The 20,818-nt window shown below is 37.7% G+C and overlaps 1 protein-coding gene across 2 annotated transcripts in view; it reads right to left on the reverse strand.

Moving 5' to 3' along the window:
- Positions 1 to 20,818, reverse strand: part of BTBD9 (BTB domain containing 9) — a 131,169-nt gene that overhangs the window by 23,846 nt on the left and 86,505 nt on the right. For both annotated transcript variants that reach the window (XM_065680021.1, XM_065680022.1), the window contains 2 exons: positions 13,712 to 13,901; positions 1,602 to 1,709 (listed from right to left, as the gene is read on the reverse strand). In XM_065680021.1, the coding sequence (XP_065536093.1) occupies positions 1,602 to 1,709; positions 13,712 to 13,901 (298 nt within the window). The remainder of the gene's footprint in view (positions 1 to 1,601; positions 1,710 to 13,711; positions 13,902 to 20,818) is intronic.

Raw genomic sequence — 20,818 nt, forward strand, 5'->3', positions numbered from 1 at the left:
ATGTACAAAGAGAACGAGCAAAAAGATTCTGATTCTGAGTCTCTCTCTTTTGTGGCTTCAGCCTTTCAGTGCTCCCACTGCTGTAGGCAGACAAAGAGATGAAATTTATCTACTACGCTGAGATGCCTTTGAGAATGATTAGATCTCCTTTACTCTTTCTCCAGACCTGCAGGCTGAACCCCGGTTTTCTGCTCATCAATACTCTGCCCTTTACAGACAGTGAAAGGACATGTCAAGTTCTCCTTCACCAACTTGTCTAGACAGCATTGTAACCCCTCTTTGAACTGTATTATTTCTTAAGAGATGGAATATCAACTTTAGAAAAATGAGTACCAGCAGTGTTGCTAGAAAGGACTGAATAATTCTCTTGCTGTACGTGACAAATTAAGCTATGTCTCTGAATTTGTGAAATCAATTTTTTTTTTCGGTTAGCACAAACACAGGATGCGTGGGGATGTCCCCAAATGAGCTGATGACTTCAGTTTTGTCCCAGGAAGGAAAGCATATGTTATGGAAAACTGACTCAGGGAAAAAGAGGGAAATAAGATTTTTATAAATCTGAGCTTCCCTGGGGATCAGCCAGAACACCATAACCTATCAACATTCACTGACTGCTAAGCATACCTGTCTTAGGGATACGTGATGTATAAATTTGCAGACTATCTTTTCAGTCCCATGAGAATGGGATTTAAGTATCTTTATTTAAGTATATTTAAGTAAAGTATCCTTTACTTGTAATTTAAACTACCAAATGGTTTAAGATGACTATCAACACTGAATTATTCTTCCATACTAGAAGAATAGGTTTTATCAGCACACCAATTAATTGCAGAAAAGCCAATAGAGAGAATACACGTGAAGAGTATTCACTCATAATTTCTTCTGACTTAAGTATACAAATGAAAATGAAACAATTTTTCACTTTAATTGCTTTTTAAGAAGCATTTTTTCTAAGGAAGGGTTCTGTTCAAAAGTAGAATGGTCAGTCCATGCAAGTCAGGTACTCTGCTTTTGAACAGAGACAAGGTCAAGCTTAGGTAACCGTTTAATCTGTTACGATTTGGTCCCTACCCTCACTCTCCCTGCCCCTTCAAATATCCTACAATACATTTATGTGCTTTGATAAGGGAGAAAGGCATTTGAACAAGAAAATCTTCTACCAAGCATACTCTATTTCCTCTCCTACCAGGTTTCTCAAGGCAGGGGGATTTGACACCAAGGTCACAATAAACACATGAACTTGTGAGAAACATGGTTTAACTTCCAGTGATCACAAAACCAAGGATATGGGAGACAGACTGCTTCTGAGAATGAACAATCAAACCGACTGTTTGAAGATCCAGTACTGATATGGATCTTCAGAACTTGATTCTGTTCTGAAAGTCTCGATATTCAACCACGCTAGAAGATGTTACCTCTTAAAGTTGTATTCAAGGGTCTAAAGTTCATGATCTGCAGGTCATCTAATGATCAACATTTTCATAATCAAAAAGTCATCTATGTAAGTAGTGAACAAAAGGGTAAATAAACCCAACAACCCAAACCCAGTAACAGTTTTCAGTTCTGACTTTGTGCAAATAAGTGGAAAAAATTAAACTTACTTGCAGGAAATTTTTGTGCGATCGGCCACCATAGTCCACTGCTGCTGATTTGTTGAAACCTCAATGTAGTAGCTGTAGCTCCGATCATCACAGTCCCAAAGAAGCAACCTAAATATGAAGAAGTTGAGTGATAAGTAAAATAAGCATTAAATCAAGCTACTTAAGTTATCCAGTTATTTATTTCCTCCTCTTAAAACTTAGCTGTTTCTTTTTTTGAATATGCTTCTAACACTCAGCAAGGTCTTTACTGTTTCTGTCATCTCAAACCTGAGTGTCTCTATTCTTATTAACCTAAGGCCAGTAACAGACTTCAGCTTTATAATAACTACCTTACCAACATTAAACTATTACATTAATCCAATTACTTTTCATTTACTTGAAAGACAATAACAAACTAATTTATTTGTCATGTGGCATTGCCTGCTTTAAACCTGAATCAAAGATCTGTTTGGAAAGGGCAACTTAAGCAGGGAAACAAAAAAGTTTTGGGCGACTAAAAAGATTACAATGTCTTTTTAACTGTTTTCTCTTTTATTTTTTAAATATAACAGAAATATTAAACAAAAATGGCAAGAAAATCAGAATTCCCAGTCCTGGTTCATCATAATATGAAGAAAAAGACAAGGAACTGTTGACCAAACTGCTAAAAAGACAGAAGAAAAAGGAAGAAAATACAAGCCCTCAAGGACTCATTCCAAACTCATTCTAACAAACATGCAGCTCTTCGGGAAAGGCACTAACTGACATATTGAGCAGCCTTCAATTTTCATACTTGTCTCTCAGAGACAAAGATCTAAAGCATCAGGGATGTGATTTAAGTGTATAATTTTCAAAAAGCACATCTGGCAAATGTTGTATCTTCTGCTCCTTTTCTCTTTACATGGTGATTATACCCCTTGTAAGAGATAATCACCATGTAAGAGATGCCTGAAACCTCAACATTATTCCTCTATTTAATTTTCTTCCTAAGGATAAGAATTAAAGCACAACCAAGAACCTTGCCTCTTCCCCTCAGTGGGTGGGACTGAGATATGTGTACTTAAGAATGCTATCCAGCACAGAATGCCTTCATTGGCAAAAGCCATAAAAAATTCTATTCTATAGAATTAAATTCTATTCAATGCTATTCTATAGCATGTTTTCAAATCAATATGGAGCATCCTTTTCTCCAATAAAGCATCCAGAAATGAAAAAAGGGTTTTTACAGGAGCAACGAACTGGCCCGAACAGTGTCAGACACTTCAGCAATTTGTTTTTTAGCAGCAGGTGAATGTTATCCATATTTTGATTGATAAGGATTTGCCTGCATTTTACATAAACCACTTGTAACTCCACTGATCAGCAGAGTACAGTTTAGAAAAAACTAAGTGCTGTTCTTATTGTTTTCATATAAACTCAATGACAAATGTGATATCAAACCCAAAATCTGAAAAATCTTTTCTATTTAAATTAGAGGTGACTAGAGGCAAAACCAGCATACTGCATTTACCATTATCTGAAATAATGCTCTCTCTCCAGCTTACCCAAAGTTTTGGAACTGCAACATTCTAACTGAACTATCCAGATGAAGCCTGTTCTGGAAAATTAAGGTTTGCTGATTTATCTATTTATTTTTTTTTTGGTTAAAGCTCTTATTCTCTGAACCCTTACTCAATACAACAATGAAAAATAAATATTCCACAGCAACATACTGTCTGTTACCAACTGCTTGATCCTGAGCAACTGGTGAAAGTTAGCTACCGTGTACTAAGATTGCTGATTAAGTCTGGCTATTTGTTACAGGAGCAAATGAACCTGGTGTAATAACTGAAGCATGGCTATCCAAAACAGCTGCAATTGCAATGATGACCCAAATGAGAGTAACTACAGCACATGTACACAGAATTGTGATAGCCAGATAATACAGCAAAGTTAGGCTCTTTCTCCAGCTGTAAGGAAGAACTACCACAGATCTGTATTTTTCAAAATGCAACAGATAAGCATACATTGACTGTCAATGACAGCTGAGACACACTACATACATTTCCCTGGCACAGAGTTTCAAGCTCTCTCTCTTTAATTGTCTTACAGGAGAATACCTAAGTCCTAGAATCATAGAATCATAGAATAGTTACGGTTGGAAAGGACCTCAAGATCATCTAGTTCCAACCCCCCTGCCATGGGCAGGGACACCTCACACTAACTCATGGCACCCAAGGCTTCATCCAACCTGGCCTTGAACACCACCAGGGATGGAGTACTCACAACCTCCCTGGGTAACCGATTCCAGTGTCTCACCACCCTAACAGGAAAGAATTTCCTCCTTAAATCCAATCTAAACTTCCGCTGTTTAAGTTTTAACCCGTTACCCCTTGTCCTGTCAGTACAGTCCCTGAAGAAGAGTCCCTCCCCAGCATTCCTATAGGCCCCCTTAAGGTACTGGAAGGCTGCTATTAGGTCCCCACGCAGCCTTCTCTTCTCCAGGCTGAACAGCCCCAACTTCCTCAGCCTATCTTCATACGGGAGGTGCTCCAGTCCCCTGATCATCCTCGTGGCCCTCCTCTGGACTTGTTCCAACAGTTCCGTGTCCTTTTTATGTTGAGGACACCAGAACTGCACACAGTACTCCAGGTGAGGTCTCACAAGAGCAGAGTAGAGGGGCAGGATCACCTCCTTCGACCTGCTGGTCACACTCCTTTTGATGCAGCCCAGGATACGGTTGGCTTTCTGGGCTGCGAGCGCACGCTGCTGGCTCATGTTCATTTTCTCATCGACCAGCACCCCCAAGTCCTTCTCTGCAGGGCCACTCTGAATCTCTTCTTTGCCCAGTCTGTAGCTGTGCCTGGGATTGCTCCAACCCCAGGTGTAGGACCTTGCACTTGTCGTGGTTGAACTGGCTGGCATCAGCCCACCTCACAAGCGTGTCAAGGTCCCTCTGGATGGCATCCCTTCCCTCCAGCATATCAACCAGACCACACAGCTTGGTGTCATCAGCAAACCTGCTGAGGGCGCACTCAATCCCACTGTCCATGTCAGCAACGAAGATGTTAAACAAGACCGGTCCCAACACCGATCCCTGAGGGACACCACTCGTTACTGGTCTCCAGCTGGACATCGAGCCATTGACCACAACTATTTGTGTGTGGCCATCCAGCCAGTTCTTTATCCACCGAGTGGTCCACCCATCAAATTGATGTCTCTCCAATTTAGAGAGAAGGATGTCGTGTGGGACAGTGTCAAACGCTTTGCACAAGTCCAGGTAGATGACATCAACTGCTTTACCCTTATCCATCAATTCTTTAGCCCCATCATAGAAGGCCACCAAATTGGTCAGGCAGGATTGCCCCTTAGTGAAGCCATGCTGGCTGTCACCAAGCACCTTGTTGTTTTTCATGTGCCTTAGCATGCCTTCCAGGAGAATGTGCTCCAAGATTTTACCAGGCCCAGAGGTGAGACTGACTGGTCTGTAATTCCCAGGGTCTTCCATTTTCCCCATCTTGAAAATGGGGGTTACATTTCCCTTTTTCCAGTCATTGGGAACTTCACCTGACTGCCATGATTTTTCAAATATGATGGTGAGTGGCTTAGCAACTTCATTCGCCAGCTCCTTCAGGACCCGTGGATGGATTCCATCAGGTCCCACGGACTTGTGCGCATTCAGATTTTGAAGATGGTCTCGAACCAGATCCTCTCCCACAGTGGGCCCAAGGTCTTCATTCTCACAGTCCCTGCGTCTGCCTTCTAAGAACTGGGTGGTGCAGTCAGAGCCTTTGCCAGTGAAGACTGAGGCAAAGAAGTCATTCAGAACCTCAGCCTTCTCCAAATCCTGTGTAGCCAGTTCTCCTGAAAGCTTCCTCAGGGGGGCTATGTTGTCCCTAGTCTGTTTTTTGTTTGCTACGTACCTGTAGAATCCCTTCCTGTTATCCTTAACATCCCTGGCTAGGTTTAATTCTAACTGGGCCTTAGCCGTCCTAACCTGGTCCCTAGCTTCCCAGACAACATCCCTGTACTCTACCCAGGCTGCCTGTCCTTGCTTCCATTTTTTATAAGCCTCTTTTTTCCTTTGAATTTTCCTCAGCAGCTCCTTATCCATCCAAGGAGGTCTCCTGGCCCTTCTGCCGCACTTCCTTCTAGTTGGGATGCAGCACTCCTGAGCTTGTAGCAGGTGATCCTTGAATATCAACCAGCAGTCTTGGGCCCCCCTGCCCTCCAGGGCTATATCCCACGGAACCTTACTAAGCAAGCTCCTGAAGAGGCCAAAGTCTGCTCTTTTGAAGTCCAGGGCAGTGAGCTTGCTACACACTCTTCTCACTGTCATGGGGATCTCAAATTCGACCATCTCGTGATCGCTGCATCCAAGGCTGCCCTGGAGTACCACATTCTTAACAAGCCCTTCCCTGTTGGTGAGCACAAGTCCTGTATTATAATTTCCTTTCTTCCAATTGAGAAGGTCTTGCTTGCTTTCAGCTGCTACCTCTTCTGGGAGGAATATAACTGCAAAGTACGATTGTTCACTTCTAACTTTAAAAAAACCCAACATGCAAAAAATGACATAGCCAGTTGCTGGATGCAGAATCCTTCCTTTTACAGGTAGCAGCATTTTAACCTGTCCCAAGCATCAGCTGGACCACCTTCAGACTTTGGTTATTAAGGACATGTGTCTACATCTTTGCCCTAAATCATAAAAACAATCTGTGGTTCAGCTCTTTTTCTTTAGGTTTTGTAATCTCAGCATTCAAAGCATTTGGAAACGCTTTGAATGCATTCAGTGTTTCAAATGCATTCAAATCCTAGCATTTGGAATCAAGTCTACTGGACATGCAGATTTAAAATAAATTCCTTTGATGCTTTCAACTGAACCCAACCCATTATCAAAAACAATATGCTATCAAAAATAGCTTTAAGAAGCTAAAACACTTAAGCCTTTTAGCACATATTAATAGCGTCTATTTGCGAATTAAAAAATGCAGAGCTAAGTAAACAATAATTGCCTGTAGTGTCATGAAAGACTTAAAAAGGAAAAAACCCCACACCACAAAACAAAACCACACAACTTCAACTCATCTCCCCCTGCTTCATCAGATCTTTCCTATTATGCTTTTCTATTGCTTGAAGATCTGTAAATACTGAAGAGTCTAAATGAAGTAATATTTTCTATTAAAAAATAATACAAAAAAGTTTATGGATTAAAATTCTGAATTTGTTAAGCACTAGTAATCAACAAATCCCAAATTAATTTAATAACTACATATAAACAAAATCTTTTAAATGATAAAAAGAAGGAAATGAAAAACATACATGAATTTGTTTTATTTTTAAAAGGCTATTAAAATGTAATTTTAATATATATTTTTCAATAGGATTCTTTTCATCATGGGGCTCAGTGTTGTTTCCTTGATGCATATTTTCAAAGCTATGTTCAAGAGTTTGAATATCAGAAGCACACTGATGATTGCAATTTCAACTAACCATACTGTAATTAAAACACAACTGGCTTGGCTTTAGAGCAAAAGGCTAACAGGACAGATGTGTTCTTAAGAATGTGAATAATTGCACTCTCCCAAAACAACCTAGCCCAAGTTAAATAGGTTTAAAAAAACATATGGCTTAGAATTATTACAAACCAAACAACGAGTGAATTAAAGTTGGCAGAATCTTTCCCAAAGTGACTTCACATGAATGCTAAATGTAGATTTTGTTTCTCTGGGGCTTGTGAAAGAAAACAGAAAGTTCTTACTTCACCTCCCTGCAGTAGCTTTCTTAGGAGAGACTGGGGAGGGAGGCTGGTGACAGAACCTATTTGGTATTTACTCTGCATGAAATGCCTTCCTGGTTAAGCAGTGAAAAACTTTCAGGTGATTACATGAATATTCACCAGTGCACACTGAGCACAAAAGCCACTTTCTTGAAACACATTCCACACAAACTACCAGGCTAAGCTTTTGTAAAGAAGCAATATTTTGCTAAGATGGATACTAAATGACAGGAAGAATATTCCACTTAAAAAGTCTGAACTAAAGTCATCGGGAATGCATCTGTCTATAGCAAAATTGCCCATGTTCCTAGGACTTTCAATATTAGAATAAAAAGCTAAATTAGCTCTTGTTAGTAAATCATGCCCTCAGGATTGAGAAGGAAAAGCAGAACAAAGCTTTTTCCAGCTCATTCCTTGTGACTTTGTTAAACACATTTCTCTCAGAATCATCAAATAGTTTGAGCTAGAAGTGACCTTCAAAGGTCATCTAGTCCACCACGCCTGCAATAAGCAGGGGCATGTTTAGTTAGATCAGGTTGCTCAGAACCACATCCAGCCTGGTCTTGAAAATAGCCAGAGATGGTGCATCCACCACCTCTCTGGGCAACCTGTGTCAGTATTTTACCACCCTCATTGTAAAGAATTTCTTCCTCACGTCCAGTCTGAATCTCACATGCCACTTCCCTGCATAAAGTCTGAGCATGTTAATCATTTTAAGATGGTACTGTTACTTGCATCACATGTTGACAATACCTCATTATACACAATCAAAGCTTTTTCAAATATAAATAGAATTTCATATTACAGGTGTGGGACACTGATTATATTTGGCTGTTACCTCAAAAGAAGCTATAGTACTTTTTTTAACAGTATTTCCCTAAATGTCATGTGTTGCCCTACGATTGATTGTTCTGTACTGAGAAAAGCATTTTATACTGTTTCTGTCGGCTTTTTATTCTTTAAAAAAGATTTCTGTAAGAAAAGATTGTCACTGTTTAGTTCAGACTGCTATATAACTACATATACTCAAGGTGTTAGCAGAATACAAAACAGTAACAGCCCTACACCTGACAGGATGATACCTGCTTCCTGAATACTGCAAGACAGTAGTTACCACATAGAGTGTAAATATTTGATAATACTGTGTTCATAATCCACTTACGTACTTATAGAAATCAAAAAGACAGAAATTAAAACGTAAGTAGCATCACTTGTGGAAAGATGAGGAAACAAATAAAACCGCAAACGGTACGGAAAGAGGTGGGGTTTTTTTTGACAATTCTTTGCATTTTTGCTTCTGGTTGTCTATAATCCCGTTCCATTTTCTGCAGATACTTATGTTTCAGTAGTTATCTTGCAGGAAACCAATCTCTCTTCAAGATACTACAAGGGAGACAAAAATCCTGCATAGTTGCTATGTGCTTATATGATCATTTATTCTGACTTTTGATTTCACTGTCAAGCACAGAAAATGAGCAGCAAAGAAAAACTTCATAAGCAGAAGTGGTATGGAAAATTAGAAAGCATAAGAGATGTACTGATGATGGTATAAGCAAACAGAAAACACATTAAAGCTAATTGATATAATTTGTAATTTGAGAATTACTCTGAATATGAACAATAAAATAGCTGGCTATCATGTATTCATATTAGTAATAGTCTCCGAATAGATAAAATGGGCTAAGTAGTTAATCTACTTTTATAAAATGCAAAATATTTCTATTTATTCTAACATGAAAACAACTATGGTACAGAAAAATCCTGTCTCCCTCTGCCAAATATAACCAACGTTGCCCTATCTTTTTTTGGTTGGGTTGGTTGTTTGGGTCCCCCCCCCCCCTTTCTTTTTTTGATATTTATAGGAAAAAAAACCACCCCAATAAAGTTATCAGTCAAAGACAGTATTACACTTCTATTGCAAATAAATGCAGGGTGAGTTAGACAGCTATAGTGATATGGCAGCCTTTTCAATATTACAGTTTTAGCCATTTAGAAGTTAAATTATGTTTGTTATGCTAAATATACCAACTGCTGTTCTTTCTGTTCCTAATTAAATATAATAGGTTTTCTGTCATTGATAAGGGCCTTTTCAGAGGGGAAAAATATCAACATTATTTTCTGTCCAGACTGGCAACAATGTGGAAAAACTACCTAAACTAATGATTTCTCTGTTAAATGTTCCAAGTAGGAGTCTTAATAAAACAAACCTCTTAAACAGAAAAATGGTTTAATTTCTAAATTGTCTAAAAGACAGCATTCAGTTACACCTATTTTAAAATAAAATCATAGAATAGTTTGGGTTGGAAGGGACCTTTAAAGGTTAGCTAGTCCAACCCCCATGTTTTTCAGGTCTTTTCTATTGGGAAATACTACTGAGCACAGACTATCATCATGTCTGTTCCAGAATTTCTAAGTAAATTCTGGTGCGGAAGACTGTGCTCCAAATTCATATACAAATACCTGAAGAAGTATTAGACATTAACAACATTTCAACATGGCCTCCTATAGCATTCCTGTATCCAAGTGGGGATCTACCATTTAGATACATAGACTACAACACAGGTAAAAATTAGCCTGCTTGTTTAGTTCAGCAGATAATGGTTGACAGTACATCATCCATGTACTGCATGGAAAAGGAGTTCCTCCAGAGTCTATTCTGGGACCTATCCTGTTTAATATCTTTATCAATGACCTGGACGAGGAGATGGAATGGGCCCTCACAAAGCTTGCAAGCAACGGCAAACTACAGGATGCAACTGATAAATTAGAGAGCATGGCTGCCATTCAGGAGGACTGATTACCAGCCTCTGGGAAGACTAATGGCACAGAAAAACAAGAATCTTATCAAATCCAGAAAGATTAAAAGCCAAGTCCTATACCTCATACAGGCTAATCCACTGTAATAGTAAATGCTCCGGTCTGACTGGCTGCGCTGAAAAGGACATAGGAGTCATACTGAGCAGAAGATGCTATTAGTTGCCTGTCTACCTTCTCATCAATGAAGGCTAGCAGCATCTGGAGGTATAGCAACAGCAAATGAACCAGCAGAATTAGGGAAACAGCTATTCTCCTCTACTTGACACCTGTTAGATCACATCTGGTATACTGCATCTCATTTTGGACCGAAATACAACATTGATATATCTGAGCAAGTCCATCAGAGGACAGTCAAGATGGTCAGGAGGTTGAAGCACACGCACTGTACAAGAGGCTGAGGAAATTGCCTTGTTTAGCCTAAGAAGGGTTGGGGTTGGAGAGGAACCTAACAGCTCTTTCCAATACCTGAAAAGCAGGTTATCAAAAAGTCTGAGCCAGGCTCTTTACTGAGGTGCAGAATGGGAAACACAGGACAGTGCTCAAAAATTGAAACAGGACCTTTCAGATGGACTAGAGGCATAGGAAAACAGGAACACTATGAAAAAGAAAAAAAAAAAACAAACCCAAAAGTACACTGTGAAGATAATTAAACATTGGAACAGGCCACTCAGAGAAGTTCAGAAATTTCCCTCCTTGGAGGTTTTCAAGACCTGAGTGCATAAAGCCTTCAGTAGGATGGTCTTTCTTCATAGCAGACCCTTGTCAGAGGAACAGGCTGGAATTCCTCAAATCCCTTCCCACCTGAATGGCTCTAAGATTCAAAGACAATGGGACAACTTCTGCAGAAAACATGAATACAGAAGACACACTCCCAAAACAGTAAGTTCTTTATGCAGTTCTAATGCATCTTTGAGTATCTGCTTTTTTCATACTTGGAATTTAGTTGCCATGGTAACACATTCTGACTTGGAGGCTTTCCCCAGCAGTATTCTGAATTCTACAAACTAAAAGCAGCTACTACCCCTTTTTTCAAAGGCTTGTATATTTACTCTGTCTACTACAAATATATTCAATGGCATACTCGTGTCTCTGAACTTAAAAGGTATGCACTTTAATTCTTAATTACTGATTTATAATCCAAACCCACAGGTGAAATTACTCAGTTTCTGGGGATAGAGCAGTTTATGTCATTTTGCAGTCATGGTGTACAGCCAGCCTAAAGAAAATGCTCCTGAACATTTTTTTTTATTAGGTGGGTAGGTGAGATCAAGGGAATTTTCTAGCAAGCAAACCACAGGAAAACAGTCAATGAACACATTTCAATCAGTTGTGGAAGACACTCATTTCAAAAAAATCTTCTTTCATCAAGATAAAATATTGAAGACTTTTTGCCTTAATCTATGTTTATATATAATTTGATTTCTGTTCTGGTCACAGATTTCCTGGTGCTAAATAAAGAGTCACCACTTTTAGCACTGCACAGTACAGGACATGTTCTAGACCCCTGCCAAAGGTGTAGCTGCCACACAGTGAAACCTCACTTCCGCTCTCAAAGTGGCATCTTCCCCTTGGCTGCTTGTGATTTGCTTGTGATACAGCAACAGATATGGCTACAACTTGAACCACTAATTCTTCTAGGTAGAACACAAGAAGGAAAGGATAACATAGCGTTAGCATTTCCATCTCTAGGCAATGCAGGTAGTGTCCTCTGTCAGAAGATACCCTAGATGATAATGTTTTGTATTGCTGGTTTTTGTGGCAAGCTATTCATCTTGTTTGTACTACACATTCGGGAAAGCTCACAAAGACAGATGAGATTCTGACCGTGTATCAGTACAACGCAATATCACACATCACTAAATGCCTATTGTTTTAAAATTATGTAATACTTGGGTTTGTTTGGTTTTTTTTTTTTAATTGGCCCTACACACTTGCCAATTATACAATTATCATTTCTTGGTAACTAAAAGTTTAGTTCACCTAACACACTATTTAATAATGAGACTTAATAAAAATTTTCTGAATAAACAGTAGCATAGTTTTTGATATAGGAAAGTCAATATTTTTGCACTGATCAGAAAATGACTCACCAATTAAAAGACAGCGGAAAAGGGTAAGATAGGAAGACAGAGACTATGACCCAAGTAATTATGCATTTTAGTTAACATATTTTTCTCTTGTTCCTTCCCGTGGCCAACAATTTCTGCTGCTACTTAAATTTAAGTTTAAAGTGACATGAAAATGAGATAATTGCATTTTCAATTATCTAAGAAAACTGAATACTATGTCTTCCTGGGTTTCTACTTGAGATGCAATACTTAATTGAACATTAAGATACCAAACTCAAAAGCATCAAATATCAAGTGTGCCAACTATACTTATTCAATTTGTTTCACACAACAAGAACAATGTCGGACTTGCACTATACATGACATAGCTATATACATGACTATAGCTAGTACACAGACAAAACAGTACTTTCGTTAGGTCTGATTTTGAAACTTTATCTTCAAAGTTTTACAACCATCATAACAATGCCACAAGCCAAAGCCAAAACCAAAACACACAAGCCAGAAACTGGCAGTTATAAAAGAGCTTTCCAGTCTCACTTGCTTATCAGCCGGTTTGAAGAGACAACTCTAACAAGTGGATGACACCGAGCTCATTCATAGCAACATGTACCCACGTACCTGGTCTCCCGTTGTGAGGCAGTACTCACTGGGGTTTCAACCTTTGCTTCCTGGTACCCTAACTTCAAAAACCTTTCTTTTTTTATCTCATCATCACAGAGAATACAAATTAAGTCCCTGACAACATACTCTAAATTTACAAAGAACAAGAAGTCATTAAGATAACTTTTTGTATGTTTAGATTTTAAGAAACAACCCCACCACATTTACAGTCAGATAAGCTGAAATTGGCAAGGACATTTTTGTCTTCACGTCTGAACAATTCTGCTCTCTAATCTATTTCCAAGGTTTCTACATTAGCCAAAAGTTTGGTCTTCATATGCATACAGACATTTACTGGAGAAATAGCCCAATGAACTCAAACAAGATTTAAACACATTCATTAATCCAACACTGTAAAGAAATGTTCAGATTACTGTGCCTTTATTATATACTCCATATTCAAGTAAGAACTGGTGATAATCGTATAGTGAAAAGTAAACCTATCACAAGATGATAGCTTTCTTCAATAAGTAGGTCTGTTTTCACAATGAGGCAGATACAAGAAACTGCACCTACTTTGACCACAAGTGAGGCTGCAATTAGATTTCTGTTTTAATATAAGTATATGCCTTTAATCTTACAATTGGACTGTTACTATTATTATGCCTCTGGAACGTAATATTTTCTGGAATTGCACTGCTGTATCTTGACATATAATTCACACGTTTAATTTTTAACATGCCCATCACATTGAATAAAGAAGCCAAATGACAGCTACTAAACTAGTTCCCTAATTACCATTATTTTCAAATGTCATATTCTGAAGAAAGTAACTCAGCAGAAGTTTTGCTACTGCCCTTAATTTAGAGAAAAATAAAACAACTTACCGTATTGATCCAATCATGTAGGGCTGTGCCAGCTGTACTACAATTGCTCCACTCCCAAGCTGATGGCATGTATACCCAGAGTCCCAATCATAGTTTTTTGTGTCTCCATTCAGTAAAGCATTGCGACTGCGACTTACACCCTCAATCACACTCGCACAGTCTGCAATTGTTGCAACATTTTCGGTGGGAACTGTGAATTAAAACCACAAAGACAGCAGACCTACAGTCAGAAAACAGTCGAGCTAACACTGGTCTTTATTTCTGGCAAAGAAGTGCGAAAACAAACAAAAAAAGTGGATGAAAGTATGATCCACACAAGGAAATTTAACTCTTAATTTAACATGAACTATGAAACAGAATCAAATTATATGGATAATTTTTATAGCATTAATCCCAGAATAGCTTGGTAAATGAACAGATGTATTTGTCTTAGTGACATGAAAGTACCTTTTTAATACAGCTGGGGGGGAGAGATGGGGATGGGGTAGAGGAGAAACAATCTTGTCCAACAAAACTTTTAAAATTTTCTAACACTTTCTTCCTGTTTTCACAATGAACAACCCCGCTCCCAACCTACCCCCTCCCTCTCCCCCCCCCCCCCCAAAAAAAAAAAAAAAGAAAAAACAAGTTTCGAGAAGTAAGTGTGCAACAGTTTAAAGCATTGTTCTGGACTGTGGGAAGTCAGGGCTCAAAGTCTGTGAAAACAGTGCTTTAAATCGCTCAAGATTATTCTAACACTTCTAACATTCTAACACATGCCTGTTGGTACTTCTGACAGTACCTCTGACTGTGATCAGAAACTGCACCCCAGAATTCAGAAAATTAAAAAGCTTTATAATACTTAGAAAATCCTTCAATACAAGTATTGGACTACAAGAGGGAAGGAGAGACCAATAGGTCTGCCAAACAAATGGAACAGCAAGTACAGAAGTAATTCTCTTTCAGCAAGATAAAGGTAAGACTAAATGCTGCAAAAACGAAATTATAACACCCTGATAGCAAAAGAAAAGAAGCTACTTAGAACCCATCCTCTTGAAAAAAGGGAGATTTTTCCCCTTCCCCTTGGTCTCCCTCTTCCCTTCAAATCAAATGGAATTCATAATATAGCTTGAATTTTAACATAATTTTAGCAATTTTATCAAAGAGCAAGACACCAGCTGCTTTGGGAGCACACTGTAAGAAGGTGGTGCATTTCCTTGTGCATACAGTTATTTTTCCAGCACTGTTTTGTACGTGCTTCAACAGTTATTTTTGGAATTACCTATTAATTCCCTTTGTTAGCATGTAATCAAATATGGTACTTTCTTTCTGTTTGTAATTCAGAGAGAATCTAAAACTTTCAGAACTTCATCTTCCAGCAAGATGACGAATGAACATGAAAAAAAAAGCTATTTAAGATATCCTAGTTAGGTCCAGCACTTTCCCAAAAAGCTCAGTTTTTAGCTAACCTCCTCAACTTTTCAGATTCCCTTTACTCTTTATGGTCATCAAAAATTAATATTAACAAAATATTAATATATATTAAGAATATTAATATAATAGTAACAAAATTATGCTCTTTGAACATGTAAAAATCAAGGTTGCCTGTTGAGCCTTTTTTTTGGGGGGGGGGAATGTTAAAAGCACTGAGGGTTTTATCTAAATGATAACGAAAATTCTTTCAGCACAGGCCTTATTAAAAAAAGCTGAGATTTTGTGTCAAGCTCTAATAAAAGAAAATCAATCTATGTGGTATTGCAACTTAAAAGAGAGAAGAAGAAATAAGTTATCAAAAATTGTCTGAAAGACAGTGATCAATTTCTGAATTCACCATAACTCATACCAAACGTTTCTGAAAATCAGAAAAAGAACAAATAAGCCAAAATAATAATGGCACAAACTCCCTAGAAACAGAGAAACCAGCCCTGTGAATATTCACAAGAAAACAAATGCTGTATAGTATGGGTGCAAATGTACCATTTAAAGCCCACTGCACAATGATAACTTAATTACATATTACATTATATAACTTAATTACATACTTTAACAGTTGTTTGTAAAATATGTATAACACATGAAAATGGCTGATGTACAGCTAAGTGGAATTTCAGAGCTAGTTGTGAGAGCCTTCAGCACCCAAAAAGGAGATAATTTTTCCATAAAGGGCTACAATTTTAAGCGTGCTAGTGGTGTCAGGTGGTTAAGAAAACTACCAACCAACCAACTCACCATAAAACGTAAAGAGGGAAAAAAGTGCAAGCGCATTGCCAAGAAATAATCGAAGTCAGTGGAAAAGCAACAGTCTCTGAGAAATCTACTGCACTATCAAACGTACTATCATCTCTGTTTGCTCATTAAAAAATTACTAAAGAGACACATTATTCTAGAAACCTCTTGATTCCTTATTACTGAAAAACAGACATTCAGTAATTCCCATATTCTTATGGAGGAGTAGCTGGTAGATATTAGGATATTTCACTTGGAATGTTCTGACTAAAGTGAAGACTAACAACACAAACTAAGAGTACTGGCATAAAAATTAAATTTACCTTGGTTTCCATTTCTTCCCCTCTTCCATGGCAGTACAGGAACTTCCTTGAGTATCCATTTTATATAGGCATTAAAGCATCTTCAATATATAGCACTTTATTTCTTTCTTTTGTTTTTTTTTTTTTTTTTTTTTTTGGTTTTTTGTTTAGTTTAGGAAGAGGAAGCTACTTAAATCTTGGATAAAAGAACAAGTAAAAGATGAAGTGTCAAAATCAGCATTCATGCTGAGGCTCAGTGGCATGTTCTGGACATTCTCTGAGCTATGTGAGCCATTAATTGAACACAGTACAGCTCACTTCATCCAGTATCATACCTGCATGCCCTCTGATGATCGTCCTGCTCCTTCTCACATTTAGATTTCTGCACTAATTCATGACCTTCTAAGAAGATGTTACCCTGATTAGTCAAACTCCTTAACAACCACCCAGAAACTGCATTAGTATGTTTTTAATATAATTCTGTGGTCTTCCCTACAGTGGTTAATTAGAATGTCATACTAACTAACTGCAGTGTGCAGAAGGTGCCATACTGTTCTTTCTCTCTAAGGGGGGGTCTGCCAGTCCTTGTTTTGAATGTTCATTATCATCTTTTATATCCGCTTGATAAATTTATTAAAAATACCATCTGGTAGGAACTCTGCTCTGTTCTGTATTTTCAAGTCTTCTGGTTCTCTTAATTTTTTCCCATTAGGATTTCTGCTTCAATTTAGTTCATGTTTACAAGAACATATTTCCAAAACCAACAGTTTTGTTCTTATTTTTGCCTGCCTTTTTTTTTTTTATTCCACCAGCTATCCAGCTTTTACAGTAACCAATGTTGTACAAGAAAACAAAAGAGGGGATTACAAATTCAGAAATTCTTTTTACCACATACAGCAGTTTTACTGTGCTAAGTTTGATTTGCTTTTATGGAACACACAAGATGTGCCTTAGCAAAGCATACACATTGTACAAGCAAACAAAAGAAGATGACTGAGGGTTACAGGACAGCAGCATCAAAATATTTATTAAAACTCCCTTTCTTGTCTCCTAGTCTTACACCACACTATATAGCGATGAACAACTTGGCAGCATATTCAATTCTAGGAACAGTATTTTTATAAAGGATTGTCATTTTCAAGGCGTGGCCCAAGGGCCAACAATACTGGTGGTATTTAAAGATAAGACAGATACGTTATTCAACTGTTCTTAAGAGATCCCGCAGGAGAAAAATGTACTAGGAGTGTGCAGTAGTCTCAGTCATATTTATTTATCACTCATTAAGCTTTTTTCTTTTTATTTCTTCTCCTTGATTTTTAGCATACTTGATTTTCCATAGAAGCTTTGTTTCCCCTGAAGTATTCATTAAAAAAAAAAAAAAACAACTAATGCAGCTACTGCTTGGTGGCCTCAGTATCTGAGTGTAAAATACTTCCTTTCATCTCCCAGTCTGCACAGGAGAGGTTTTGCTTTCTGCCCATCCCCTTTAACTTCACTGTAATCAACTGATAAACATGGCGGGGTCAGAAGTGGGAATTACAGAAAACCCTGAAATAACTCTTTGTTACACAGGAAAGACAAAAATGGAGTGGATTCCTGCACCAGCTCACAAAACCAGCATTAATGCACCTTAATTCAATTACCAAAATAAACTCACGGAGAAAAAGCAGATCTACTAAGTAGTCTTATTTTACAGGAAAGCAGCAACTTAAAGCATTATGGACTGTTTATATTGCACTCTATCCAACAGTCAGTCAAAGGTTCTCAGCTCAAATGTCATCATTGCAAAACAACTGTTCATTTTACTGAATTCTCTTAAGGCACTTACAAAATCCTCACCATAAAGAAATACATTTTCTTTATTATTTAATTTTCTATGTTTAATAAGTATGAAGAAGTGACTTTTCTCTCATGCTGACATCTGTTAAATGCTCAGCTTTCAAATGCTCCATTTTTAATGGTAAAATCACATTGCTTCTATACCTGAACATCTACTGAACTGACAAAAGTCTCCTGTCTAGAAAGTAACAATTAGAAAAAAGCAAGCAGAGAGGAAGAAAAAAAGCAACAAACCCAAACACAAAAAACCCCTTCCCACAACAAAAAGACTTAAGTCAGACATATCCCAGGGGTTGCTTTTAGTGTATCAAATAATTTAAAGAATGTTGGGCATTCTGCTTCCATTATTTTTCACATGCCAAAAGATTTGTTAAGTCTAATCTTTAATCAATATACAAATTAGCACTTGTTTATTTGCTACATGATAGAAAATGCTAAGTTTACAGACTTTTCAGTTAACTAAAAGTACAGTCACAAAGGCCTGTTTCCTCATTCCCATACTCTTTATTGTCTTGAGCTGAAACTTGCTGATGACATTGCTATATTTGAATCTTCAGTCAAGAAATCAATCATGAACTCAAGAAATATCAAATTCAAGCAAACTTTGACAGTATTTCCACCTGTTTCACTGGAAAGTTTTCTGCAAGCCATATTTAGCTGGAAAAGAAAAACCATTTGTCGATGTCCAATTGTTAGTTTGGAATTGAATAACTTCAGAGAAGGCTGATTTTTCAGTTGATATTGCTAGAGTTTGTGATTTCTGATCCAATAAATTCGAACAAAGGCATTCAAGTTATAAGAATTGGCCATACTTTTAATTGCCAACCAATTGGCTAGCTACAGGGCTCTTCCATTAAACATTCTGCCTGAAGAATGCTCTCAGAAATAGCGATCATTTCAGAAGAGCCCTAGGAAGTACACAGCCCTCATTGCAGCACTGGAAATGGGAAGAAAAGATAAAGGAGGGTGGTCCTGGTGGTGTAAGTAACTGGAACAATATAAACAGATCTCAGTTGAAGAATGGGTAGCAGTAACTAAACCAACCATGTGGCTGTCCTTTCTCACAGAAAGAGGAAGAGAAAAAATCCCTGCAGTATTTAGATCGTCTTCAAATTTTCATAATCTCCTAAGGCTATGCTTGCAGCAGAGATGACTTACATTGCTGGGTAAACCTACACGGTTTCAAAAGGAGGCTAACCTTTAAAAAAAAGAGAAGAAACAAATTATGATAGCTTTATGTGGCATCAACATTAAGCTAGACACAAAAAATAGCATCTCTAACTGCTTCCTTGGAGAGACAGAACAGTTTTTTACAAAGCTGAATCACATACTAGGAAACTGATGGGACTGGTTTCTCTCTTATATATTTTATTATTAGTTTTTTTTAAATAACTGCCAGAGGTAAAAAAGAAGTGAATGATTATTTATTCATTTCATTTATTCCCTTTAAAAACAAGTTCCAAAGCATTGGATAGCACACAAATGAAGGTTCATAATGATTGATAAGTGCTAAACAGCATTCCCCGGAGGATGAGCAAGGACATTCCAGTGTTTTATATCAATCTCCTGCTCTTTGGTCATTATTCAGTACTCTCCCTTAAGTGAGCACTGTACAAGATAGTCTGATAGACTGAGACAGACTACAGATAAACACAACTACATATAAAAGCTTTTCAAACTGCACTCCCTATGACCTGAACCAGGCTCAAAATAGGATGGTAGGCTGGTCAAGTGACACACATGCATAGTCCTTGACTGCTCCACAGCACCAAGTACTGATGAAAGGACTAAGCAAGGTTATAATTTTTTTCCCTTTGAGGCAGAAAACCAGGAATTGGTTCCTATATTTAGGTGAAAAAAAAAACCCAAACCAAACCAAACAAAATCACAAGCCCCCTCCCACCTGCAAAATCCCTCCTCAAATCAAAAGTGGTATTACACAGAAGCAGCCCCTGAGCCACTGCTGTAGCTTCTTGTCCCTGGGTAGATTAGATGCTTTTACACAACAGCACATCACGCTGGGTACTACTTCAGCTTCCAAAGGAGTAAGTCTCTAGCTTGTGAAAATCCTCATTTGTTTTGGATTCTAGATTAAATACTAATGACTAAAGGCCATTCAAAATTTCAGAAGGGGAAGCTCATTAAAAGCAAACACTGCGCTTATTTACATCCCTGGAAAATATAACGGTTATATCAGTCTCATGAAACTAGTAAGTTATCAGTGCTACATACTTACACATTTAGAGATAATACTATGCTGAAAGGAAAATGACATCTCAACCCCAACACCTGTGTTAGGGAATAATTTCATAGGACTGAATTAATTTCTGTCACCTCATTTTACAAGACAACCAAGGGTAAACCAATACTAAAACACCAGACAGTGCTAGAAAGAGCACTTCCTGCTATGTTTACTTCAAAACTGCTTCTCAACTACCAATGTAGTCATGTCATGTCGGTACTGTATGCAGTATTGTATAAAGTAACTGTATAAATCATCTTTCATATTAACCTTTAGATGTAATACGTCAACACTTGTCATGAAAACCTTATATGCAAAACCACAGCAACATAAAATTGCTGTTATCAGGAAACTGTACTTCATTTTTATTATTTGTTTACCAGCCTTCTAATCTTCACTTTACAGTGACAGCCATTACATAGATAGTACGTATCAGTAGTAATATATCTGATAAATTACCCTCTTTGTATATACAGCTTTCTGATGAAGTTGAAAAGGTTTCACAAAAATTAAATAAAT

This window comes from Lathamus discolor, chromosome 5, assembly GCF_037157495.1.
Source record: "Lathamus discolor isolate bLatDis1 chromosome 5, bLatDis1.hap1, whole genome shotgun sequence".
Taxonomy (NCBI): domain Eukaryota; kingdom Metazoa; phylum Chordata; class Aves; order Psittaciformes; family Psittacidae; genus Lathamus; species Lathamus discolor.